Genomic DNA, 26,897 nt, shown 5'->3' with positions numbered 1-26,897 from the left:
TAGTGGTTACTTTTTTAAGGGCTCAAGTGAAGAAAGAGTCTTTGTCAACTTTGGCTTAGAATATCCTTATATAGTTCGGGGACTTTGTCGGGGTCCACTGGTCTGGGTAAAAAATGTGTGAATTTCTGGTGCCGTTTAGTCCTCGTTCCTTCTCTGGGGGTCCCGTCCTTGTTTAACGCCACATAGAACCGCCTTCCAGTGTCCACGTGTTTGTACAGATTCGAGGAGTACGTGTTATACCAGTTTTCTTCAAACTGTTCTCTGAATACACACTCTTGGGTTAGTTTTTCCTGTTTAAAAAAAAAAAAAAAGCACATATTTTGCAAAATTAGCTACTTCATGTAAAGCAACTGCTACATGATAGAACTGTGAGAAAATACCGATTTTAACCCATTTTAATATATTTTGCAAACACTGCTTACCTCTATAAATTTAAATACATTCTATTTTTTTTTCCATAACGATGAAAGCACAAAAGAGTCTAAGTTTTTCCTAGTTAAACTTTTCCACGGGCCAATTATCTGAATGAGTCAGCAGGCAGAGGCAACTAACGCCGTGAGCTGTTCCCATTTTCACTGTGGCAGTTATAGGATGGTGACCATCCCGGGCACAGAGCCTTCGCGAACACAGCGTCTCGGGCAGCTGCTTCCTCTTCGGTGTATTTGTCAAAACGTCCTCGCCAAGCAGGCCAGCATCACCAGCGATGTCAGAGACGCCCTGCCCTGCCAGCAGCGGGTGTGTGTGTCACGCCACAAGAGCGGTGTGCACACTCCAGCCTGCCGAGGGAGAAGCGCTTGGGAGGCTTTTCTCTTAAAATGCAGATTTCCAAACCCAAACCCTTCAAAATTCCGACCCGGAAGGTCTGGAAATAGGCCTTCGGAACCAGCCCTTGGGGGGTTCTGAGGTAGACACCCCGGTCCACGGTTTGAGATGCGATGCTTTCCAGGGACGGGGTCCACCGGAGCACGAAGAAGACACACATTCTAGCTCTCCTGTTTCCCTGAACTTAGACAGAAGGAACCCCCCCCCCCATTTAAAAGTAGAAAGGCTCCACATTTTCATACGTGCATTGCCTCTCGTCCTCCACCGGAGCTTTCAAGTCTGGGTCCCCCCGACCCCCACAGCCGCATGTGTCCAAGACAGCAAGGACCAGAAGCGATGCGCGCACAGCACATCCCAAACCACGGGCTCGTTTCAGGCACAAACACACGAATCTGGCTGCACCTGCAGAAAAGCGCCAACGGGACAGACCCGCTTCTGGCTCTTCTCAGCACACTGAGACTTCAGAGCGACACCTCCCTGGAGGGCAGTATTAGAAAATGAATGCTTGGGGGAACATGCCCCGGGCCCTTGCTCACCTGGTCCCTGATATAAATACATGTCCACGCATGTCCACACTTGGCACACTGATGCACAAACCCTGGGAGGGGCCCATCACCCCCAACTGCCGTGGACACATCAGGCAAATGAAGGTGCGGAGAAAGGGGGTTGTGACAGGCTGAGGATGCTGAAAGCCAGAGGTCAGAGTGAGCCAGCGTCCCCACGCCGCCCCACAATTCACACGAGCACTCAGGACCCGCTGCTGGTGGGTGTCATCTAGTGATGAAAAAGCACTGAGCAGGCTGGTGACAAAGTATTATCTCCTGGATAAGTCATCTGAGTGAGCCGAAATGGGGGAAAGCGAAAAAAGAGAAAAATAAAGCATCCTGCAAGACAGAAAGTTGGGGAGCCTCGGGACCACTGATACTGGGTTTAGAGGTACAAAGTGGGCCACAGGGAGCCAGCATCACCTACAGCCCCCTCACCCAGGCACTAGCAGGGCGCTCCCTGCAGGAGGAGATACTAGGAGAAGCCTCTCCCTTCCCCCCCCAGCAGACCCCCAGGCCCAATGCGACTGCTCTTTCATCTCCATTAAAATGGACAAAATAAAAAGTGTGTTAACACCATTAACAGCTATTTTAGTCTTTACTTCCAACCCCAGAAAAAAAACATTCTCCTCGAAGACAAGATTATTCTTGGTTTAAGATGTCTGGTTTGAGTTTGCTGGGATGAAGTACGTTTTCTAAACAAGCTATGCTCATGTATTTTCTACCTAATAAAATGGACCAAAGTATGGAATCGTATACTGAGCTTTTAGTTTTACCTACCAATGAAGTGAAAAGCGATTTCACATTAAGCTTTCTTTTTCTCAGCAGGAACTCACATTATCTGACAGAGGCTTTCTTTTAAAAATAGGGGAAAAAAAAAAAAAGAGTTACTGTCGTGGCTCAGGGGAAACAACTCCGACTAGAAACCATGAGGTTGAGGGTTTGATCCCTGGCCTTGCTCAGTTAGGTTCAGGATCCGGCATTGCCATGAGCTGTGGTCACAGATGCAGCTCAGATCTGGCGTTGCTGTGGCTGCGGTACACGCCAGCAGCTGTAGCTCTTATTCGACCCCTAACCTGGGAACTTCCATATGCTGCAGGTATGGCCCTAAGAAGCAAAAAAAAAAAAAAAAAAATAGGGCTCCGCCCCCTGCTTTCAGCACCATGAGCTGTGCCCGTGCTTCCCTCTGCTCCCTGCACACCTTGTACCTGTGGGCAGCAGGTGTGCACACGGCCAAGGGCCCGGCTCTACCTGCACCAGTCTGGCCTGGGCAGACTCACCTGAGCAGCAGGTGTGAACAGCACCCTGAAACCAGGCTATTACGGATGTGCAGTCAGATGTGTGGGCCCAGACCTGAGGACACCCTGTCACCATCAGAGCTGCTCAGAACTGGAGCAAGTCAGCAAACAGCTAAGGTGACCTTTCCCGGTAGCATGTAGGACTGGGGCCTGGAGGTGAAGTCACCTGCCTCAGGTCTAGGCTACAGGATTCTGTGACTGTGGTGATGGGGCCACCAGAGCAGAGTGTTTCCAGGAGCCCTGCCAGGAACCCGGCACCTTCCACTTCTCACCAAGGGGGGAGTCCTCAGTCTGGGGACTTCTGAGGCCCCTTCCAAAGAGCCAGCCCACTCTTATTCTGTCACACCTGCTGCCTTTCTTCTCTACCTCAAAATGCAATTTTTAAAAAACACTATTCAGGAGTTCCCGTGGTGGCTCAGTGGTTAACGAATCCAACTAGGAACCGTGAGGTTTCGGGTTCGATCCTTGGCCTTGCTCAGTGGGTCAAGGATCCGGCATTGCCCTGAGCTGTGGTGTAGGTTGCAGACTCGGCTCGGATCCTGAGCTGCTGTGGCTGTGGTGTAGGCTGGCGGCTATAGCTCCGGTTGGACTCCTAGCCTGGGAACCTCCATATGCTGCACGCACAGCCCTAGAAGAAGACAAAAAATAAAATTAAAATAAAAACCACTATTCATTTTGCAGGAGACAGGGGTGGAGGTGAATAGAAAATAGGGAGAATGAACAACTTCTGCGGGGGCGGGGCCTTCCCTTGAGCCTCAGCAGGTTGACGCTCCGGCATTGTCCTTGCAGTGGCTCGAGTCCCTGCTGTGATGCAGGTTCGATCCCTGGCCCTGCAACTTCCACAGGACACAGGCGTGACCAAAAGAAAAAAAAATACTCTGCAGGGGGGAGCCGGTGCACCCTGAGGCTGAAAGATGAGAACCTCGTGTCACATGTTTCAGGGTTCTTTTCAGTTTACCCAAAAACCCTTTGAAAAAGTTGAAGAAGGCAAGAACCAAGCCAGCCCCTTTGCTGCTCAGCAAACACGGCCCGACGGGCCTCACTCAGCTCCTGCAAAACGGTTCACACGCAGATGACAACCTCCGAGGCAACTCGGAACATGAAGTGAATTGTTCCACGTAAAACACTTTACTCTACAGGCAGCAATTCTCGTGATGGTTAGAGGATTAGCCATCTCCCTCACGGGAGGGCTGGATAACTTCAGTTAACTGGTTAAATGAGGCTCTGTAGACATGACACTGCAAAACCACTGGTCCAGTTTAGCTCGTGTCATTATTACATAAGTGGCAAAACGCCACTCAGATCAACTTGCATACCTGGAATTGTTCAATTTAAATCACCAGAACAATTAAAGCCCCCGATACCTTTCTATACCACATACAGGCTTTAAAATAATTTCTTCTTACTCTTTGGGTTTCTGTTAATGTGCGATTTTTTGTTTTAGACAAAATAGCAAGATTTACAGAATTACTGTTCATGAGAAGTCAGTAGTTCGTGATAAAATACTTAGTTGAGGTGAACATACTTCTGATATGTATCTGTACTCCAAAGTGATTTCTCCAAATTAAAAATAAGTAAATGCATGCAAATTGGGACAGAAAATATATGAACCTGTATTCTTATACATACACACAGAAAAAAAGCTTCTGCCTTCAAATAAACTATACGCTTTCGAATTATAGAACTCAGATGTTTTAAAGCTCACCACATGTTCCCAATGCAGACAGTTTATAGAGTATTCCACTATAAAGTGATCAATTTTTGTTTTATTGTATTTCCATGTTTTAATTTTTTTTGTAGATTATTTAACTATAGCTGTTTATGGCATACCTATCTTTGAACTGCTGGATTATGTCACTAGGCCTGGGTGGAGAATATGGATTTAATTCAAAAGTCTACTAAAGCCCAGGCTTTGGAACAAAATGTGGTGAGTGTTAGCAACTATGGAAACCTCCTTTCATTTTATATCATCAAATTCGGAGCAGTGGGAAAAACTGAAATTAAAACTTCAAAACTTTTCCCAATCCTATTCAAACCAAAGTATGAGATAATAATGTGAAAATTAGAGTGTACCCTAGAGAATGTTTAGGAATGTTCTAAGACATAAACGCATACAGACACTAATTTTAACTCTTTGACGAATAGAAACTGTATAATCCACACGGGTGTTAGAAGGCCCAGTTTGTGTCTGTGTGCATTTAAAAACTGCAATGAGAAGTTTTCAAAATTTGAGATGCGGTTGTTCTCATTGAAAAGGCACGGACGTAGATCACGCTGCTGCTGTAAAACGCGATTTCCACGCTTACCTCGATACCCACGTGGTGTAGCTCGAACCACACCATCCACATGGATGCACGCGTTCGCCTCAACGGGCTGCGGATCCCCCCCAGCAGCAACTCACCACGTATCAACCCCACGGTGGGTGACTGCAGAGACACTGCCTGACAGGAGAGTCCCTGGACCTGGGTGAGCTCAGGATTCGATGTGATCACTCACCCCCTGTCTACAGGGCGTTCCAGTCATGGTATTTAAACCTCCCGTAGCTACAATTACTCGTTCAGATGGATGCTTCCTCATTAATAATCTAGCAGGAAAGTCTTAATGGGAGTTGTCGCAAGGACCAGGGTGATTAAATATAATGACTAAAGGACCATTAATAAGAAGCCGGGTCTTTTAACTCATCTCTCCTGGGAGATGTCCTCAAATGGAAAGCCACAAACACAGAGAATGGGCGGGAGGCACTATTTCTTATTTTATTAGAAGCCCGATTCAGATCCAGCCCCCTTATGCTTTAGAGGCGCCGCCCCTCGAGCCCCGTTTTCCAAAACCTCTTTAAAATCCCCACCATTCCCGAGGGGTCTGCTTTCATACCCCTGACCCTGGGCATCAAAACTGCCGCTAGAACTGCGGGAACAACGGAGCAAGCGGAATTGCATTGTGTCTGGTCAACGCAAAGAAATGATGCCAGCCGGCAGGCAACATCTGTCTCATCCAATACACAGAAAATCAAGAATTCCTACACTCTGCACCCCTCCTCCACCAAAGCAGAAAACAGGACCCAACCAGCCTCCCTCTGGAAGCTGCTTACTTAGGGGTCAGTGGCCCGGAAGGTGAGGGCCCCCGTCTGAATCTGGGGGCACACAGCAACACCCTTGTGCTCCGCACTCACCTGCCACGTGACACCAAGGACAGCCAAGGACAATGAAGCTGAGGACGAAACCTGCCAAATGTCCCTGGGAACAGAGTAGGCACCTCGGAGCTGTCCCTAGAAGCTGCCCCTGGCAATGGACTTATGTTAGCAAATCCTGTTAGCTCATAAACCTGCAACACACGCTCAGAGATGCCGACCTGCAGGAGAAAGGCCATCCTGCTCACTAATCTGCGAAGTTTAAGATGCGCTTCTCCCGGCCCTGGGGGTTGGCGCAGGAGGAATGTCTGCCCACAAATCCTACGTCCCAAGCTGCCCGGAGAGAACTACTTACTTGGAAGAAAACCCAAATCGTGGAGGAAACAGAAAGCTGTCGAGTTTGGCGGGGGAGGGGGGTGGAGCTGGACGTGTGCACGCGGCAGATGCAGGGCAGCGAGGACAAGGACAAGCGACCCCCGGTTCCTGTTGCTCTGCACCCTCCTGACCCTCGGCGCCCCCTCCGAGGTCAGCCCACGTCCGGCTCCCGTCAGAGCTGGGCAGCCAGTTCAAGGGCCAACAGGAGCCGTTTTCAAGGCAGCGCCCTAACCCTGAACACCCAACTCTCAGAGCAGACTCGCTGGGCGCCGTCGCAGCCCAGGGCATCCCCTGACAGACGTGTGGACGTTAAAAACCACCATCGGCAGGTCCGGCTTAGCCGGTTAAAGCGCCTGTCTAGTGAAAAGCACCATCGCCGCCACCACAAAGGAAGTGAAATCCCTAACGAAGGGCCCCAGCTTTTCAACGTGAGTGGATAAACTAACAACGTGCTGCATTGGAGGAGAACGTCTATGAAACGAATGCTAACAAATAAAGCTTTATGGCTGACATCTCAAAGGGACGCTTCAGGAGAGGCCCCAGTTAACTCTGAGGGAGAGCATTTCTTGACTTTCACAGACTAGCTCCTAAGTCGCAATCTCAGAATTCAGACCTGCAAGAAACCCAGTTCCCGTGCACCTCCTGGCAGCGGGAGAAGCGGGTCGTTGGGCAGGACAGAATGTCCACACCCGTTGGCCTTGAAGGAGGCTAAGATCGGCCACACCCGCAGCCCCGGGAACTGAGACGGTGCTGGCTGCATCCTGGGCACCGTCTCCCTGGTCCTTACGGGGACGCTGGATGGGCTGTCATTGGTCCCCGTCCTCAGGTCCAGCCCAGCCAGCCTGAGGCTGCCCAAGGTTGCCCAGCCAGCGCGTGCCAGAGCTGGCGTCCCAAGGCTTGCTTCCCCTGTTCCCTGCTTTACTCCCAAGTTCAAACTCTGCAGAACACAACCACTGGCTTGAGCTTTCCGTGGAAACCCAGCAGAACAAAAATCAGAGCAAACCAAAACTCAGAAGACAGGGAGAGAAAGAAAAAGAACATAAGCCGCCCCCAAGGACCCAGAAAAACTACCTGAAAGACAGCGATTCCCATGGTAAATGGAAGCAGGGGGAGCAGAGGGACCTCGGACAGCAAGTGTGTGCAGTCAGTGCAATGTCACGGCCACACAGGCAAAGCTACTCCAGGGCACGGCAGAGCCACACCAGCCCACACAGGGGAGGGTGTCCTGGTGTGACCTTGGCAGGTCCGTCCTCAGAACACTGCACGGAGCCGCAGTCGCTTGCACACAAAAGAAAAGCAAACTGCAGGGAAGGTCTCTCTGAAAAATTACAACGAGACCAAGGGAGGAGGCGGACACTCATGCCAGATTTTAAGCATCCTCAGAGCCCTTCATGGGTCTCCACACAACACCATGACCTCTGCGTCCTTGGCCTCTGCAGCAGGGTGTTGGGAAGGCTCTTCTCAGCTGCCTGAGGATGCTGCCTGGCACACAGGTCAACAGACGGACCCTCGAAGAAGTCAGTCCTGGGCGGTGGGTGTCTGGGGGCATGTCCAGGCTGCAGAGAGGCTGCACAGGGAGGTGGCTTTTCCAGTACCCAGGCCAGGATACTGAGCAGCACAGCAGCGTCCCCTGTAGAGTTAATGATAATGACAGTGCAGGACCCTCCAAATGTCAGCCGCATGGCCTCTGGCAGCAGCTGGAAGGAACAGGAGCAAAGACAGGACTGAGGGGGGGTCAGGGCGGACGGGGGTTAAAGATAATACAATCAGCCAGTTTCCAAACCCTGCAGCCCTGAAGCTGCCCTCAGAGCAGCCCCGCAGCTCCTGAGAACACCTGCTACTGCTCTCCATCTCCTGGTGAGCAGTGCCCGCATCCTTTCCCGGCCCGAGAACGAAGCTCGCTCCCCAGGCCCCCAGCCCCGATCTGTTACAATTGTGCTGTGAGAAAAAACACACCAAGTTAGAATTCTTGGTTTGCATGTCACCTCTGGGCCCAAAATGGCAGGTTCTTCTTGAGCCACCCCAAGGTCACCCCCAGAGGCAGCACCACCCATGTGTGCCCTGTGTGGATTGGGGCGCCCCAGAAACACAGGCCGGGCTCCTGCCAGCCTGTCAGACCACCAGTACATAACATTGTTTCTCGTGTGTTCTGCCCAAGGTAACTGTTGACTGTTAGCCGTGGCCGCAGGGGTGACTCAGGCCAATGGAGGCCCCTCTAGGCCATGAGATTCCCCCAGACACACCCGGCCTCATGCCTGTGGGCCACCAGCTGGCACTTCAGCTCAATGCCCGGGGGACATTTTCATCAGCAACCTCGCCCACAAAAAGCACACACACAGCCTCGTGGTACCCAGGGGCTCCCACAAAGGACCTTGCTCAGTGCAAGCTGAGCTCAGGAACTGTGGTCATGGGACAGTCTCTGCTTCTCTGTGCCCGTCTGAACGGGCACCCCTTCAGGGCCACACACAGTTGGAGAGAGGAGACAGGGTGCAGCACGCATGCTGAGTCACAAGGATGCACGCACCTCAGTGCCTGCAAGGCTGAGGGTCCCGGCCTCTGCATCTGTAAAGCGAGCAAGCGAGCGGGTCTGGGAGCGCAGTGGGCTGACCGCTGTCTAGCAGCACCGGTGCCAGGCGGTGGCGGGAGGGGGAGGACGCCTGAGAAGCATCACGCGCCCCCACCTCTCCTCCCAGAGGCAGCGCACAACCCAGGGATGTGAGGGTTAAACCAGGTCCTTCCCGAAGCCCGTGGATCCCCAAGGCTGTGACTCCGTGACTCCGGCCACCACTAGCTCGCAGGGCTTGACACGCGACTTAGACCGTCAGTAAAGGCAGCTCCCCTGCCTAACGACATAAACTCAACTCAAGTAGAAAGTAGATAGATTTCTTTTTAAAGGCCATTTTCCACTCCTTCCTGGCCAGGAGTATAGATGCTAAGGAAACAAGAAGTAGGGCACTACAAAGAACCAAGTGCTCCAAAATCCAATCTATGAAGGAAGTACCACGATCCTGCTCTAATATGGGCTTGTTTGTAGCCGGAAAAAAAAAAAAAAAAAAAGATGTTTTTTATTCACAAAAACAGATGGCCACTCTCACGCATATATATGAGACAGGGTTTACTAACTCACCTTCGTTCAAACGGTTAATTCCTGACCTATTGCCTCTGAGACCTTGCGGAGGTCACTAAGCCACTAAACGCTCGCTCTCCTTGCCTCTAAAACAAGGACGCTCCACGAACTGAATCAGCAAAAATATAGCAAAAGACGCTCTTCTGAGGGGCTGCCCCCCGCCCCAGCATCAAAGAATCGCCGCTTGATCCTCTGAAAGCGGGCAACGTACACATGCAATTGAAGGCAGGCTCTATTGCCCGCGGCATCTGTTCACTGCCACCCACTTCCAGAGCACGCCTGCCGTCAAGTAGATTACCGAACCAATGACCCTTCATTTCCTTTGTAGGAATTACACCCTCCGGAGACAGCATACAGGACATGCCTGCAGGTCCACCATCAAAGTAATCGGAACTGACACAGCACAATGACAAACTGCTACGTCCAGCGGGGACCGGCCGTTTGGTACGGCGTCCTGTTCTACAAACACACACGTTCACTCTGCTTGTTCCAAAGCTGCGCACAATGGCACTCAGAGCGCCGTGGAGACCAGAGGGGCCGAGCGGACGCCCCTCGCCAGGACCTCATGCCCCTGGGACGTTTTCACAGCTGGCATCTGCAGATCCCAGGAAGACACAGCACCTATCTGGGGGCAACAAGCTTTCCCGCAGAAGCAGTTGCCCTGGCTCTTTGCTTCGTGAAAAAGTAAAAGGATCTCTTGAAGGCTGGCCTAGCCTTTCCAGGCGACTGCCAGGACCATGACAGGTGACTGTGTTTAGAGCCACCTTCAGCCAAGGAGGAGGGGGAGGGAGGGGGATGGACTGCGCGTCTGGGGTTAATAGATGCAAACTACGGCTCATGTGGAGCCGATAAGCAATGACACCCAGCTGCAGAGCACAGGGAACTGAATCCAATCACTTGTGATGGAGCATGACGGAGGATAACGACAAAAAGAATGTATACTAATGGAAAACTGGGTCACTCTGCAGCACAGAAGAAACCCACCGAAGATTGTACACCAACTATAATGGGAAAAGTTAAAATCTTAAAAAATAAGTAAATAAATGACTATCCCAAACAATAAATAAGTAAAGTCACCTTCGCCGCTAAGCAGGGCTACTTTCTCCATGGAGGCTGACAGGGAAAGGAAGAGGCTGACATGCTTGGGGTGTGGGCGAGGGCTTCCCGGCAACGCACAGGGGACAACGTCAGGGGAGGATGGCCTCCCCCAGGTGTCCCAGGAACAGGTGTGCCAAGCTCGGAGCTGTGACCCAGAAGCTGCCTCTCAGCCTCCACCAGGGAGGACCACCCACTGCATCAGACCAATCCTGCCGCCTCAGAGCCTATGGGCCCTACATCCAGTGTGGATTTTCATATAAACGTATTTTGAATCGCCCTCCAAAGAGGCATGAGAGGTCCGTGTTTGTCCGTATTCAAACAGCACAATAAAAATAACCTCAGTCATTTGGGGCAGAGCATCTGAGTACTGCACCATTTCCTCTCATGCAGGTGGATCTGCCCTTCATTCTGGGACAAGTGGGCTGTCCCCACATCGCTGCCCCAACTGTGCAAATGCCCCCCTGGATGGCCGGCACACATGCCTCCCTCCACCCGCACAGGCAGCCGCCCCTGCTGATGGCTTCAGCTTTTCTAGGTTTCTGTGCACTGAAAACATACTTCAGACCTGGCACACGACCCCCGTAAACCCTAGCTCAGCCGTGTCTCTGCAAACATAACAACCCCATGGTCCACGCCTATGTGACCTGCCCCTTGTCAGGTGGGTGGCCGGCCTCCAACAGGCTGGTCTCACCCTTACTCTGCCCCCCCAGGCAGAGTCACTCAACCCCTGTCCCCTTCGGCCTTAACAGCTAAATGGGGTGACGCCCACAGAGGTCCAGGAAGGTCCAGGTGGAAAGCAACACCCTGGGTGACATGGCCGACGTGGGGTTGATAGGCTGAATAGCCAGGGTGACAACCGCTACGTGTCAACTGCACGTGACGCAGAGACAGAAAGATGATCAAAAGGAGTGGGCTCCTCAAACCTCAGTCTACCGGGAAAGATCAACACCAAGTAAAACTCCACACAGAATAGAGTAAGACCCGAAAGGGGTACCAACCAGAAACCCGGAGTCATCCTTCCGCTGCCCCTAGAGTCCCCGTGCTCCGCTCTGCTGTGCCCCCCCAGTTTCCGTGATCGCGCTCCCTCCTTTTCATGAAAAGGTCAAAATCTCTCATTGAAGGCAGACTCCTGTAAAAGATTAATTTTTTTCCTGGCATTCTTTCTTAAAGAGGTATTTATTACCGTCAATTTATTCTTGACACTTTGAGGTCTCTTGATAATACTCAGATAATTTAGATTAAGGCCCTAAAAGTAACTGAGCCTTGCTCCTAGGCTCTTTGACAAGAACGAAAGTGACAAATGTAAACTAATACTCTAAGACTTTAATCCTCTGCCCAAGTACGCACTCGTGTGTGTGTGTGTGTGTGTGTGTGTGTGTGTGTGTGTGTGTGTGGTCTAGCACCCTCTCTAAATAGCACCCAGGCAGGATATTCCAATCTTTACATTGGAAAGATTACGTGCCCTTCCTTGTCTGCCCTCCCTTTTCTGACTCCTATTCACCCCTCAAGACCCAGCTAAGCGCTACCATCCAATTTCCCCAAGCAGTTATTTAAACACACCTCTGAACACCAAAGATATGTGTGATTCCTCCACGACGGGGCATGTCACACGGCACTCAATTATTTATAAGCATATCTCTCCTACTAGCTTTTGAGAGATTCGTTGCGCTGCTCTTAGCACAATCCTAGGTACACAGTCAGTAAAAATGCTTGTGAATGAAGGAGCAAAAGAAGGAACAGAGGCATGGGCGAGTTAACACAAGAATACAACAATCAAACCCCATCCCGGAGTTAGAATTATCCAGGTATTCCTTAAGCCCAATCATGATACACATCACCAATATAGTTTCTTATTTCCACAATCTAATAGGATGTCAGAATCTTACCTTTTTTTTTTTTAACGGCCGTATTTGAGACACATAGGATTCCCCAGCCAGGGACTGAATCCAAGCTGCAGCTGCAACCTACACCCCAGCTACTACAAGGCTGGATCCTTATCCCACTGTGCCACAGAGGGAACTCCTTTTTTTTTTTTTTTTGTCTTTTCTAGGGCTGCTCCCATGGCACATGGAAGTTCCCAGGCTAGGGGTCTCATCGGAGCTGTAGCCACCGGCCTACGCCAGAGCCACAGCAACATGGAATCCGAGCCTTGTCTGTGACCTACACCACAGCTCACAGCAATGCCGGATCCTTAACCCACTGAGCGAGGCCAGGAATGGAACCCCCAACTTCATGGTTCCTAGTTGGATTCGTTAACCACTGCACCACCACGGGAACTCCAGGAACTTCTTTTTTTGTTTGTTTGTTTAAGAATCCTACATATTTTTCTGAAGAAATCTTATCCCATTCACCTCTGACCTTTCAGACCCAATCCTTATTTATTTACTTTATTTATTTATTTATTTTTGTCTTTTTAGCTATTTCTTGGGCCACTCCTGCGGTATATGGAGGTTCCCAGGCTAGGGGTTGAATCGGAGCTGCAGCCACCGGCCTACGCCAGAGCCACAGCAACGCGGGATCCGAGCCACGTCTGCAACCTACACCACAGCTCACGGCAACGCCAGATCCTTAACCCACTAAGCAAGGCCAGGGATTGAACCCGCAACCTCATGGTTCCTAGTTGGATTCGTTAACCACTGCGCCACGACGGGAACTCCCCCAATCCTAATTTAAACTTGGAAGCAAAAGAACCGCAGGGAGGAAAAGAGAAAAATAATCCCAAAGTACATCTTTACTAGTTTTTGCTAATTTACATGTTTGTTTATTTCATACAAAGTGATGGCTATTTCCCCAAATCTCCTATTTACCTTCTTTCCCAATGAGGTCCGTCTTTTCAAGGCCCCGCCACGTTCCGAAACAAACCTCTGCTTTCCTGAGCGGTACCGGGAAGCCTTCCAGCCCAGGTCCGGGCTGGTTCACGACAGAACCCTTGCTCTCTAGGTCTCGTCACAACGGGAAGGCGACATGCGGGTCCCTCCTCGTTCTCACTGCCACACCAGGTACGACAACCACACACCTGGTGACAGTGACATCCAGCTGAGGACACGCCTCCCGCACCTGCCGGAGGCCGCAGGCTCTCAAGGCGGGAGGCGGGGAGAGCCCGTGGCAGAACATACCCTACGCACGTGCGCACGTGCGGATGGTGGCGTCCAAGCCACAACCTCCTGAGGCCCCGAGGAGGAGACTCTCGGGACGCCCACGTCAGACCATGGCTTCCGGGCAGAGCAGGAGGGATGGGGCCTGGTCCCCTGGCACCTGTTCCCACGCTCCCCCCCACCCTGACACCGTGCTCTCACCACACCCGCAGCCAGACACGCTGGGGACACGCCACGGTCCAGGTCAGCACGGGACTGGACTGGCCGACGGGCCCCCTTTCCCCAGCAGAGCCCTCGGCCACGTGATGATGCCCCACCTCCAAGTTCATAGGCTCCCCGCCAACCACACTGTCTACTCACTTCAACCCCCAGGGCTGAGCGCCGCCGTGCGCAGAGCCCGGGCCCCCTGGGGACAACGTTCCCAAGAAACCTGCCCCCCTCGCCCCTCAATACATCAGGGGACCCAGACACACAGGGAACTACCCCGCAAGTCGCAGGCACTCGTGTGATGGTGGACTTTGCAACAAAGCTTCCCGGGGCCCAGAAAAAAACAGGAAATGCGAACCAGCGGCTCGGGGCGAGTCAGGAGTGTGGGGAGGGCTTTACAGAGAGAGGGGCCGCCCTGGCCACCACCGGATCAGACCATCAGATGAAAGGAAGGAGCCGGAAGGGGACAGGCTCAGGTCACAGGGCGGGGTAAGGACATGACACAGCAAAGCAGATCCAGGCAACGTGGTCCCACGGGGACCAGCCCATAAAGAGGGGCGTTGGCCCTCGGGCAGGTGCTTAGGGTTTGGGGTGAGTGAGGATGAGGGTGGAGGGGGGGAAGCCGCCCAGGATGTGTTTCCACAAAGGAAAGGACCCCAGGTCACAAGTCCCCTCCAGCAGCTTCCCCACCTCGGGTGGGGAGGGCCCATCCCACCCCTCCTGGGCAGATGGGCTTCACAGGCGGCCAGGAAGACAGCCTGGCCTCCCGGGACACACACCCAGACGGCTGCTCCAGCCTTCCTGCTGGCCGCCACCCCAGGCAGACTGTCAGGGGTTGTCGCCAGGTCTATGACCCAGCGGGGCTCAGACAGCGTCACGGAGGAGGAGGTTGGTGGAGGCGAGGGACCAACAGCTCTGGACACGGGTCCCACCCGCCCTCCGCATGGCTGGTTCCCTCCAGTGCCAAGAGGCCCGGGAATGGGAACAAGCAGTGTGGCTTCTGTTGACTCATTCACGGCTTCCTTCAGGACACTGTGCCTTCGTATGTGTTTACGGAAGAACACAACATAACTACACTTTATATACACAATTTTCAAACAATTTACTATGCAGCGGGGAGATCCGGGCTCAAAACACTCTGGGGACAGCTGTGCTAAACCTCGGTCCCTTCTACCACAAAAGGTCAGTTTGTGCCTCAGCACAGACAGCGTTCTAGGGAGTCGAGCCACGACCGACTTAATTAAATCCAAGCTAAGTACCTAGAAGTGAGCATGACAAAAGGCGGACATCGCCGCGTATTTCAAAATCAAAACGCTTCCTTGCATCTTGTACCTTTGCACTTGACAGTGTTGACAAAAATAATTGAGCACGTAAATAACTTTATCTAAACCCAGAACTGTGTTTAAAAGGCTCCCTTCAATTCTATGCTTTGAAATATGTTTTCAAATAACCTATTCTCTCAAGGAAACACTTTTTTAAAAAGACAGATGTCTAACGGAACCAACCAATCTACATTCAAATTTTACCAAGGCAGAAAAACCATCCTTGTGTCATTAAAAATGCTGAGTGTTCTATTCAGACTACACGGGCTACCACTTACCGTCATCTGGAATTTCTAAGCAAAAGCTTGACACTACTTCCAACCCGTGTGTGTGTGTGTGTGTGTGTGTACATGCTAGTACATGGAAGGAAAAAAGTGTATCTAGAAAACAATGCCTCTCGATTCTATACGCAAATGTCTTTCATTTCTCTCAGCAGAGGACTCCAGGACTTCTCCCATTTCCCAGCGTCTTTTCACTCTCACATTTGGTGGATGCTAACCCAAGTTCTCACTTCACGAGAACGTGATTATTTAAATTCTCATCTGACCACCACTAATGGCACTGAAAAACTAAAGGCTGGCTTTACTACCCGTCTCGCTGGGACTCAAGTTGGCAAACACGTAACTCATAACCTAGTATCCACAGTCCCATGTTCAGAAAATATGTATCGAGTTCCCACTGTGCACTGTGTTTCAGAAACTGTGCAGTAAAGAGATACGAAGAGAGATATCGAGTTAGCCCCTTCCTCTCAAAGCGGAAGCAGGGACTCCGTTTCCTCCACTGCTGTCCCCAGGCCCCTAGAACAGTGCCTGGCACCTGGCAGCCGTCGTAAGTGCTCTCCCTGCCTCCCCAAGGAGGTGACAACCCGGGGGAAGTGGAGAGGAAGACAGGGAAAAAGCAGCTCCTAAAACTGGCAGGTAATGAGGACGTTTTATATTCTTCTTCACATAAAGAGTGTCTGATGGTCATGGCATCTCCCTTCTCTCCGCATGATGAAAACCTCATGTAGCTCAGAGAGAGGGTTACACTCACAGCTCGGTCTATTTCTAGTTTTAATTACAATGCTTGGCAAAGCTGGGCGAAGATCATCTCAATTCATCTCAAAAATAACTCCCATTCAATACAAGAAGATGGGATCCTTCTCCCAGTTGTGAATTTGTCATTTACTTGATAGGGAAAATGGCTTGGCCTATAAATACGGCATTTTCTTAGAAACTTGGGTCTTGTGAAGACCCAGGGCTGGTACCTAGTGATGAAAATGAAGTGGTTTTTCCGCAAAGTGTAACAACTTACACTTCCCTTCCAAACACTGCTTCACTGCCAGTGATACGGAACCTGGGGAGAGTGCAGTCCCCTCCAACGCGAGCCAGGAGGACTGGCCAAGTCTCCGTGGTACTTACGGATCCGTACAGCTCCCCCTTCTCGTTCATGCCCAGGTAGAGTCCGCTGTCCACGCCCCGAATGCTGACCAAGCCCACGGCTATACTGATGAATTCCAGGATGCCTGGGAGAGGGAAAGCACAGAGAGGTCAGCGACTGCCGTTCCCACTAGCTTCTCGGAGGAGTGCCTTGAGGTGTGTCTTCTTCAAGGAGCATCATTTTTTTTTGGCTCCGCCCATGACATGTGGAAGTTCCCAGGCCAGGGATCAAACCTGCGCCATAGCAGCAACCTGAGCCGCTGCAGTGACAACCCCAGATCCCTAATGAGGGAACTCCCAAGAAGTGTCTTCTCTTAAAACCACTGCCCCAAAGCACTGATTTTTCAAAGCAGTTGTGAGGCTACAACAACACTTAACAACATGACACATGGCAAACAAAGCCTTTTGAAAATTAAAAAGCTAGTATGTACATACACATGCTACTACGGGATATGTCAGATAAACCAATGTACATATTCTAATTGACTTAAAATATAAAGAGAGAGAAAACTTTCTTCCACTTTAAAAATGTGAAATTAGGAGGAGTTCCCGTCGTGGCACAGTGGTTCCTAGTCGCGAATCCGACTAGGAACCATGAGGTTGCGGGTTCGGTCACTGCCCTTGCTTAGTGGGTTAACGATCCAGCGTTGCCGTGAGCTGTGGTGTAGGTCGCAGACGCGGCTCGGGTCCCGTGTTGCTGTGGCTCTGGCGTAGGCCGGTGGCTACAGCTCCGATTCAACCCCTAGCCTGGGAACCTCCATATGCCACGGATGCGGCCCAAGAAATAGCAAAAAGACAAAAAAAAACCAAAAACAAACAAAAACAAAAACAAAAATATGTGAAATTAAGTATCTGCATATAGGCGCAGATGGGGGGGGGGTGTTCTATTCGGAGCAGAGACAATGTCCTCAAAACAATGCAGGGCGTTTAACCTAAGATGTGGCTGGTTTGCACGGAGAATTATCCAGCTCTCAGCTGTGAGACCAGATTGAGCCTCGGGTGGAAAACGAAAGCGTTCACACGCATTCCCACGTATTCCTGCATAAACAAACTATTGATTTTTTGCTGTGCTTATCTAAGCCTCAAAGAGATAGTTCGGCAATTAAGAGAACAACATCCTGGAAAATACATGCTGATGCCCAAAACGCCCTTGATGTAACACAGGCATGGGAGTTCCCGTCATGGTGCAGCAGAAATGCACGCGACTGGGAACTATGAGGTTGCGGGTTCGATCCCTGGCCTCACTCAGCCGTGAGCTGTGATGTGGGTCAGAGATGGGGCTCGGATCCCGAGTTGCTGTGGCTGTGGTGGAGGCCGGCAGCTACAGCTTCAATGTGACCCCTGGCCTGGGAACCTCCATGTGCCGTGGGTGCAGCCCTAAAAAGGCAAAAAGTGAATAAACAAAATAAAATAAAATAGGCATGGAATACTACATCCCCACATTGAATCAGCATAAGGATCTTCTTTTATTGCCTTCTTTCACCTTGCTTACCTCGTTAAGAATAACAGTACCTCAGCTGGGCATAAATCCAGAATTTTATGGTCACACAACAGCAGTTCCAGAGTCTATGAGTCTACTGTTGTTTTAACATGATTATCCAAGGCTACATTTGAGACAATGCTAATATCACCTGTGCTCAGCCACTTTCTCCATTTTGTATTAAAATGCTACCCTGTGTGTAAATCTTGCATTAACACGGCAAAGAGTGAGTTGTTTTAAAAATATCGCCAAATATTAAAAAACTGACTTACATGTAAGAGTCTAGAAAAAAACTAAGGGTAACACTGCTATAGTCAGTCCCATGTGACTAATAAAAAAGCACTTACATGGATTTTAACGCAATTAATTTTGCAACGCTCACCAAACAGCCTGTGCTGCAAACATCCCAAAATGACATGAAATCCATAAATCCAGTAAAGCAAAGCCTCCGCGGTAATGCCCAGAGAAAGAGACTGCTTATCAAGGGCTATTCCTAACTCTTTGAAAGCACAAAACGCTGCAGATATTTGGAGCTTACAGAACATTGATCTGGACCTGCAAAACTATTCATTCTAAGTGGATGGAGAATAGCGTGCGGAAAATAGAAAGAGGCATTGCCAGGTATATTCCAAACCTGATAACCTGAGACTCTCGGGAAAAAAGCCAGTTCAGTGGTCGCCACCCCTACGCCACAGAGCAAATGAGAAGCCCAATCAGGCAGGGTTTTCAGGAGGGTCCTTCCCGTGAGATGCCGCCCTGACTGAGGAATCACTTTATTTCACCGCGCCACACCCAACTCTTAGGAGGCGAAACGGTTTCAGGTGTGGCGCTGAATCACTACAGGAGCCCCATGCAGGTGAGCCTCTTCTTCGCTACCTGACAACACACCACAGTAGAGATCACCGTTGGCAGCAGTAGTGAAAGGAATTTATTCATGTCGAGCTTTCACAGTAGAACCAAAGACAAGAAACACTGAGCCCCTCCCATCTGACCAAGTGAATGCACCAAGTCAATAAAACCCCCAGTCCTAAAACGAAAAGACACTTGCTCCTTCTAAGAGGAGATGTTTCTGCGTTCCCTAAACAGGAGGCAGCTCTGAGAGAACCAGTAACATCAGGTCCAACAAAAAGTGAGCATCTGTGACCCCACAAATCCATGTGGCCGGCTGACAATTAGGACCACAAGAGCTGTGGTGCAGTGGGTTAAGGAGCCAGTGTTGTCTCTGCAGCGGCTCGGGTTGCCGCTGAGGTGCAGCTTTGGTCCCTGGTCCATATGCCACAGGTGCAGCCAAAACAAACAACAACTCCTAGCAGCTGGAACCCTTGAGCCTCTCGTCTGTGCCAATGAGAAGCCTTCGCTCAGCCAGCCCTCAGCACAGCCCTTGGCACTACCCGACGCTCATCTCCAGGTGACAGGTGGGGACACCAAGGTTTAAGGGTGTGAAATAGCTGCCCCCACGTCATCAGAGGCCAAAGCCCAGGTCCACACCTTACCAGCGGCTGCACCTTTCCTCCCGTATCCCGGATTCATGTGCCACTTTCATACAGCCTTTCCCCCACGAGAGCCTGGAAGATGTTACCTAGCGAGACTGGGCAGACCCGGGGCTCGGGTGCGCTCGGGCTGTGCAGAGCTGGGGCACCCCACCCCCGCCCCGTGTGTGCAGTCTCCTAGCACCTCAGCTATGGGCACAGAGCCTTTTTGGTTAAAGGACTTAAGTTCTCCAACGGTTATGATACACGTTGGAAGTGAAAGCGCTAAGACAGCTATCCTGTTATCTTTCTGGCATCGACAAGACAGCTTGATTCGTACGCACTGACTCATTCAGTCAACAAACTGCGGAGGGACGATACAGCCAGGGACTGTGCCATTTGTGGGGGATGTGAGGATGAGTAAGACCCCGCCTACGCCCTCAAAGAGCTTACCATCTAGTGGGAGAAAGGACGAAGAGGCAGATAGATATGATCACAAAGTGGGGGGGCGCAGGCAGAGGTGTCCGGGGTGTGGCCCGTGCCCAAGGGTGGGTGGCTCACTTGGGCTTCAGAAGGGGAGTCGGAGGGGCTTCCTGAAAGGAAGTCCCCTGGGGCGGCTTTCCATGTGAGAAGGAATGACACCTAGGGACCCAGGAAAAGGTTTCATCATCTCAAACCCCCACCTTTATTCCTGCAGCTCCTGGAGAAGCGGAGACCCCAAGAACAGCCCAGCTTTTTGCGAGGCCACATCCCAAGATCCGAGGGCCAGCAGAAGTCAGAAGGCCTGAGTCACAGCCACGGCCCCACGTGCAGAGAGCACCAAGCCTGCAAGGCCAGAGGGCCTGGCAACAGGCTCCCGCCCCCCCGGATTGGAACCCTTGTCGTTCCTGGTACCTTCCTGTCCGCAATGAACTCTAGAACCCGAACTAGCTCAAGTCACCTCTCTCTGGGCCTGAGCTGGTGGCAAGCAAGTGCTACCCACCATACAGATCTGAGCCTGCCCACTCCCCTTCCATCTGCTTGAGTGAGCAGCACAGGGGCACTGGCTCAGTAACAGCCCAGGAGAAGGCCGCTGTGTAGACACAGCTGACTGTTTCACGAGCAGCAGAAGAGAAAGGGAAAGGAGGAAAGGGCTAGGAAGAGACGGAACGGAGAGCGAGGTGGGACTGCTCCTAAATATAGCGGGTGGCCCTCACGGGGCACCAGGGTAGCCTGTCTGTCGTAGGCGGACGCAGCCCAGACGGCCTCCGTTCAGAGCGACTGGGGGCACCCAGTGTCCAGGGCATTTCCTTTTCGGGGGGGCAGGGGTTCCATCGAGGATGCACTCACCAGGCCCCGGGAGGTCTCTTGGGGTCCAAGGTCATCTGTGCTCCAAGGAGGCCAGGTCAGTTCCTGGGACTAATAGGGACGCAGTAGGCACAGGTGGCTGTCAAAGTCCCCGGCAGGGACCACAGATAAAGAGGGACACCTGCGGGACGCTGGGAGACCACTGCGAGTTCAGAAAGCCCTGGGGACGGGCAGGCTTGCTGCACGAGTGGAGGTCGCTGGGCGGGGGTGGGGGGAGGCCTGCGTCCAGGTTCAGACCCAGGGCGGGAGTTTGAGGGCCGCCCTGCCGCGGATACGAAGGGGGAGCTGGGGCTCCCGGCAGGGCAGAGGCGGGCTTTTCCCACCCCCACGCCCCTTGGAGGATAAAACTGTGGCCCACCCGGATCCTCGGGTCCTCGGGGCAGAGCTTCCTTGCCTGCCTGCTTGCGTCTCACCAGCGTCCTGTCCTCTCAGGTCTGTGTCTTGCCTGTCACTGTGTCTCTCGCCGAATTCCTTCTGCATGGAGACGTGAAGAACCTCAGTAAATCCAGACACAGGGTGAGCAATTCTAATTTAAAACGTGGGTTCAAGTCCCAATCTGGGTTCTGGCTGGGTGCAGGCCCTTGGTGCTGTCAGTTTCAGGACCACTTGAGGGAAATGACCCCAGCAGACTGTCACCCTTGCTCCAGCTTCACTGGGTATTAGCGGTCAGCCCCAGCTCTGTCCACATGGCCCATTAACCCACAGCTGATCCAGCCCCTCTGTCCTGGGTCTCACCTCCCAGGCCAGGCCACCATGGGCTTGGAGGGGGGGAGCCAGAAGCCACTGTGCCAGGGCCCATGTTAAACAGCCTTCCAGCCTAAAAGCCCCCAACACGCAACAGGACTGCATTCTTCGGAGGATGAGAATGTGTGCAGACTGTGGACAAGGCGGGACTGGAGGCTCAGAGAGCAGATGGACCTCCTCCCTACAGAGCTCCCGGCTCAGCCCAAGGGTTCTGCACCCCAGCTGCCCCATCGATCACATCGGAGCCCCGACCCCAGCCACTCTCCTCCGTCCACAGCAAGGCCCGCCAATCCGAGGTCATTTGGGGAATGACTAACCTAACAGGAGGCATAAGCCCACCGATTTGTCAAGAAGATTCTAAACGAACCCTGGAAAAGGCTCCTTTCCCTCGGTGAGGCAGGCAAGTGCCCGATAAACGGAACGGTTACCAATGCAACACTCTGGAAGGAAGACCCTTTTTTAACCTCTTTCTTTTTAAATCATATGGTGTAACCTCTTTCTCGCCTCTCGGACAACTTATCCTCAGCCCTGGGCCGGGCACGCAGCCGGCGCGCTGGGTCCGGGTGCAGGCCGGCCCTTCTGGGAGGTGTGCTCAGGCCAGAAGGCGCCGCAGCGGGGAGCAGCCATCTTCGCACCAGCCCAGGGGTCACCCGCTTGGGCTCCTCGTGCCAAGTCAAACAGCGGATCAGGCCCAATGCTCACTTTTTTATTATCCCACATCACTCTCTCTGCCATTGATTTTCTGCTCACTTTTTCCATCTATCAAGTGCTTTAAAGAGGAAAAAAAAAAAAAAATAGGGAAACGAAGGGTCTGGCTCTCCCGGCCTATCACCCAGAGGTCCAATTCCCAGTTCCCTTTCTCCAGGCTCAGCCTTGTCTCCACACCAGCACCCCCAAAGGGAAAACAAAGGGCTCCCTCTAGGTCCCACCTAAGTTGTCACCGCGCAGCTCCTGCTGGGACAGCAATAGGGTTCCCCGCCCCCCACGGCCCGCACTGCCGCTGCTGTGTCACCGCCACGCTTGCCAGCAGCTGCAGTCACCTGCGGCTGCGGGGGAGGGGGGATCGCCAAAGATTTTTGCAGCACGTTTCTTTCTGCTGTTCCATTTCAGGTAAAAAACGCACCTTCTATTTTAATCGAGGTGTAAACACACCTCGCCCCCTACCCACTGCTACTCTCTTCCAGAGACGCGTTAGAGAAACTGGAGGGTGCATTCAAAGTCCCCAGAGCGCAGCGGGTGAGGAGGGGGGCGCAGGCAGGGGAGTGGGAGGGTCCAAGGTGAGGCCGGCGGGGACGGGGGCGGGAGCGCCAGGTGTGACGGCCGCAACCCCGCGCCGGGTCCTAGCGCCCGCCCTCCGCCTCCGGGCGCTCCTGGCGGGGCGGGAGCGAGGGTGGGAGGTTCGGCCTCGCCGCGCTGCAGAGGTTGCTAATATTGGGACCTGCCGCAGCGGGAGACCGCGGCACTGCTGTCACCCGGGAGTGGTTCTCCCTGCCACCGGATGGAAGACTGAAATAAGCCTCCTGCCTCTCCCTCCTTCCCCGCCCCCACTGCGCACACCACCCACTCAGCCGCATCCAAACCCGAGTGAAGGCGCGGCGAGCGCGAGCCCCTCCCCCCCGTCGCCGGTTCCCGGCCGCCCCCCGAGCTCCCGCTGGGCCCCTACCCCCCCCCCGCCACACACACACCCCACCCCAGGTCGGGGCTCCTGCTGCCCGGCCTCCCACCCAGCACTGCCCCTACCAGCCGGCCGACAGCGCCAGGCGGACAAGGAGCGGACGTGTCACCTCCGGGATTGGGGGTGGGGGTGCCGAGGCCGGGTTTTTGTTTTATGATCTCTATTCAGACGCTGTGCCAGCGCCCTTGTCGGCTGACCCCAGAGCGCGCCTCTCAGCAGCCCCCCCTTCCGGTCCCCGGCCCGTTCCATCCACCCTGGTTCCTCGCTGCCCCCGTGGCAGAGTCACCGGATTCTTAATTACTTGGTTGCGTGTACCGAACGTCCTACCCGAAGGTGACTGCGTTTAAAGGGGAAAAAAAAAAAAAAAAAAAAAAAAGCCCACATTGGGGGTGGGGGTGGGGTGAAGGTGGAGAAGCCTCAGTTGGAGCCTCCCGTGGCCGCCCCGTCTCGTTCCGCGGGTCCCGGGCACTCCCTAGGACCGGGCTCGGCTGCTCGGCACACGAGGCCGCCGGCCGCACTCGAGCGCCCAGCGAGGGCTCCAGGGCCCGGGGGCCGGCCACGCAGGGCGCGGAGAGGAGCAGCGAGCTCCGCTCAAGAGCTGTAACAATGGCTCGCGGCCCCCGCCGCCTGCGCCGCCCTTTGTCCCCCTCCCTTTCCCGTAGCTCCGGCCCCACAAGCCGGCCCGACCCACCTCCGGCGCTGCCAGCCCACCGCTCCCGAGACTCGGCTGTGAGCTCCGAAGGAGGGAGAGGGGTCCGAGGCAGGAAGGGGCACAGGGGCCTGGGCCCCGCCGCCAACTCCGCGGCTGCGCGCGCCTCCAGCAGCTCCCACCCCGCGCGCGGCCCCGCTGCCCGGGCGGCGGCCGGGTCCGCTGGACCCGCACTCACACGCAGCGAGCGCGAAGGGACGCAGCTTGGGCTAAAGGAGCCTGACCCCTAAACGCGCCAGCAGGCCGGGCGCCCCCGACACAGCGGTCCCCGCTGCGGAGGGCGCGCTGGGCGGGGGCAAGCCGCTGAACCCGAGCGCGTCTAGGACCGCGCGGAGCTGGCGGGCGGCTGCCGAGTGCGCCGCGGGGCCCGGGCTGCCGAGTGGCACCTGCCGGCCGGCGCGCGGGGGACCCGGCTGGGCGCGGCGCACCCGGCCGCCCACGCCGCCCGCCCCGGTGGCCGCCCGGGGTTCTGGAGCGCAGCGCGGGGCTTGGCCGAAGCCGAGGGAGCGGCCGCAGCGAGCACTTTAGCAAAGTTTCGCCCTCGCTCTGCAGCGGCCAGAGCTGCCTCCACTTCTGAGAGTTACGGTTTCTGTAACTGAAAACTGCAAAGCAGAGGGGAGACAGCTAGAGCCATTCGCACTAGTAGGTTCAGTTCCGGCTGAGGCTCGGGCTGAGCAAAAGCAGACAATCCCCGGGCTCGCGCATCAGGGAACAGCCCGCATCTCAGGCCTGAATCCTTCTCACCTCTGGCATCGTCTGCAGCCCACGAACCTACACCGACTCTTTAGATCGTGTTCAACATCTGGCATTAAGGCATGAGGAAGAGAAATCACCATGGGACTTTGTTTTTACGACCTAGTTTAAGTGTTGTCAGGTGGGTTAACTCAAAAGTTAACTCCTTCCAACAGTCTGGTTGCCCAAAACAGTGCTTTTTTTTTTTTTTTTTTTAAGTAAGGAAAAAAACCAAGACTTGCCCCTCCACCACTCCCTCCCTCCCGCGACTGTGCTCTCTGCTGTTAGGCTCAGGGTGGCCCAGCGGGCACGTGTGTGCAGGCATTAAAGGGGACAGTCACCAGCCCTCGGGTCTGCAGCCCTCAATGCTGAGTCACAAATACCCTCCCCAGGAAATGAAATCCTCGGAATGCCGTTTAAAATTAGCTCCAAGCTTTTGCACGCGGGCACACACTCACAACCAGAGCCACCCAGGAACCCCCACACAGGGCTGCAAACTATGGAAATTACAGAGCACAGTGAATAACCTGATGGCTGGAAGGACAAACGCCCCTGGTGCGCGCCCAGCCCCTTCCCCAGTCATTTTCCACCAGCCTCTCTGCCCCTGCAGCTGAGGAGTCTAAATACGATTTCAGTCCTCTTCCCAACGGAGCAATCAGCAACCTTTGCCTAAAGGGTTCCAGACCCTCACGGTGGGAATAAGCAATAGGCTTAATCTACAATTCAAGCAGTATACTTACTGGAGCAAAGAGGGAAGAGGAAAAACTTCATTTGGCACAAGATGATAACCACTGCCTTTAGGAAAATGCATTTTTAAATTCTCAGTAGTTAATTATTAAAGATTTAAACTCGTGGAATCAGCCCATTCAAAAGAAACTTCCTAAACCCCGTCTTCCTGTGTATCTGATGCAAAAGAACTAGGGGTTGTGTTATATTTATAAATCATGCCCTCCTTAAAAAAAAAATTTTTTTTTAAAGCCTTTCAGTGGAGACCCGCATCAGTGCCAGCGGCGGATCTGCAATTCCGGAGGCTTTTTTTTTTTTTTTTTTTTTTTTTTTTTTTTTTTTTAGCTAGCAAGACAGCGACAGACCAAGACAGAGAGGGGAGGAGACCCCTTCCCGCATCCCCCACCCTGCCACCACCATCTCGGTAGTTATCCGAACATGCCAGCGCGGACACTAAGGGGTTAATGGTATACCTACCAAATCGGCTGTGGTCTTTCCTGGTTCCCTGGATAGTACCATTGGGGAAGATTTCTAAGTGAAATCCAGTCCTGCAGTACAGCTGCCTCCGCCTGAGAATCCCCTTTAAATGATCCAAGTCCGTGACTGCGGGTCCCCTGGGAAGCCCCCCTGCTTCGGACTGACTCAGGTGGTCACTTAACAAAACCGGGCTGTCCACCGGCAACACGGGCACATTCCCAAACGGTACTGCATCCTGCACACCGAAATAGTTCCCAACTTCACCTAGGGGAGCCATCAGAAGCCTCGGCTTTTGGAGCACAGCGATAAACAATAATGATGGTGCCAACCCAGGAGATATTAGGCGAGGTATATCCAACTCCCCTCCCTTACTGCAGTTGCAGAGAGAGAAAAAAAAGGTCCTTTTCTTCAATCCATTAAATGCATAAATAAAAGTAATCTGCTGTTTCACTGGCACAGGTTCAAGGTCAAACCACGGATAGTCTAAGAAACCACCACTTTCTACTCACACACTGACATATTGATAAACGCATCTATGCATCTCTACAGACAGATCCCCAGCTCTCAGCAGGCAGGAAGGTCTTCATTCCATCCGACCGTAATAAGGAAAAAAATCCGTAGTTTCTCCATTTGGTTTGAGATCAGAATGACCATAGCAACTTAAATGCCTAGGCGTTATTATAGGGATTTTTAAGATGCACGGGCTACGTCAGAATTTACGGATCCTGACTCCAGGAAGGCATGCGCCGTTTTTACTCTAACCGACTCTGCAGACATCAGCAGGAATCCTTCCAGAGGGGAAAAAAAAAAAGCTCACGTTGGTGGCGGCGACAAATCTGTCCCCCGGTCCCCCTCCAAAAATGAGAATAATGATAATAAAACAAAAAGAAGGAAAAACTTTAGGCGTCCAAAGCTGGTATCCAGAATTCTCCAGGGGCTCGGCAGGCGTCCATTGGCTTAGCGCGGGCGGCGGGCGGCGGCGGGAGCGAGGGGCGCCGCGGCGGGACCCGCGTGCCGCCGGCGGCCGCGAACAGGTGTCGCCGCGGGCGCGGGGCGAGGTGGCCGGCGAGCGCTCCTCCTGCGCAGCCCCGCGGCGCGCAGAGT

At 53.2% G+C, this 26,897-nt stretch overlaps 1 protein-coding gene across 1 annotated transcript; it reads right to left on the bottom strand.

Moving 5' to 3' along the window:
* FGF9 (fibroblast growth factor 9) lies at window positions 1-26,897 on the bottom strand. Its single transcript, XM_047756309.1, has 3 exons — window positions 25,794-26,897; window positions 16,417-16,520; window positions 1-290 (listed from the first exon to the last, which is right to left on the bottom strand). Exons 1-3 carry the CDS (start codon window positions 26,068-26,070, stop codon window positions 45-47), a joined length of 627 nt encoding a protein of 208 aa, XP_047612265.1. The 5' UTR covers window positions 26,071-26,897; the 3' UTR covers window positions 1-44.

This window comes from Phacochoerus africanus, chromosome 13 (genome assembly GCF_016906955.1).
Source record: "Phacochoerus africanus isolate WHEZ1 chromosome 13, ROS_Pafr_v1, whole genome shotgun sequence".
NCBI classification, from domain to species: Eukaryota; Metazoa; Chordata; class Mammalia; order Artiodactyla; family Suidae; genus Phacochoerus; species Phacochoerus africanus.
The sequence above is the reverse complement of the archived record's forward strand: the minus strand, read 5'-3'. Positions and strand labels throughout refer to the sequence as shown.

Coding starts and splice junctions, on each gene's coding strand:
- FGF9 (XM_047756309.1), bottom strand. CDS start 26,070: ATGGCTCCCCTAGGTGAAGTTGGGAACTATTTCGGTGTGCAGGATGCA. Junction 16,521..25,793: donor GAAAGACCACAGCCGATTTG/GTAGGTATACCA, acceptor TCCCTCTCCCAG/GCATCCTGGAATTCATCAGT. Junction 291..16,416: donor AGGGGGAGCTGTACGGATCC/GTAAGTACCACG, acceptor TTTTTTAAACAG/GAAAAACTAACCCAAGAGTG.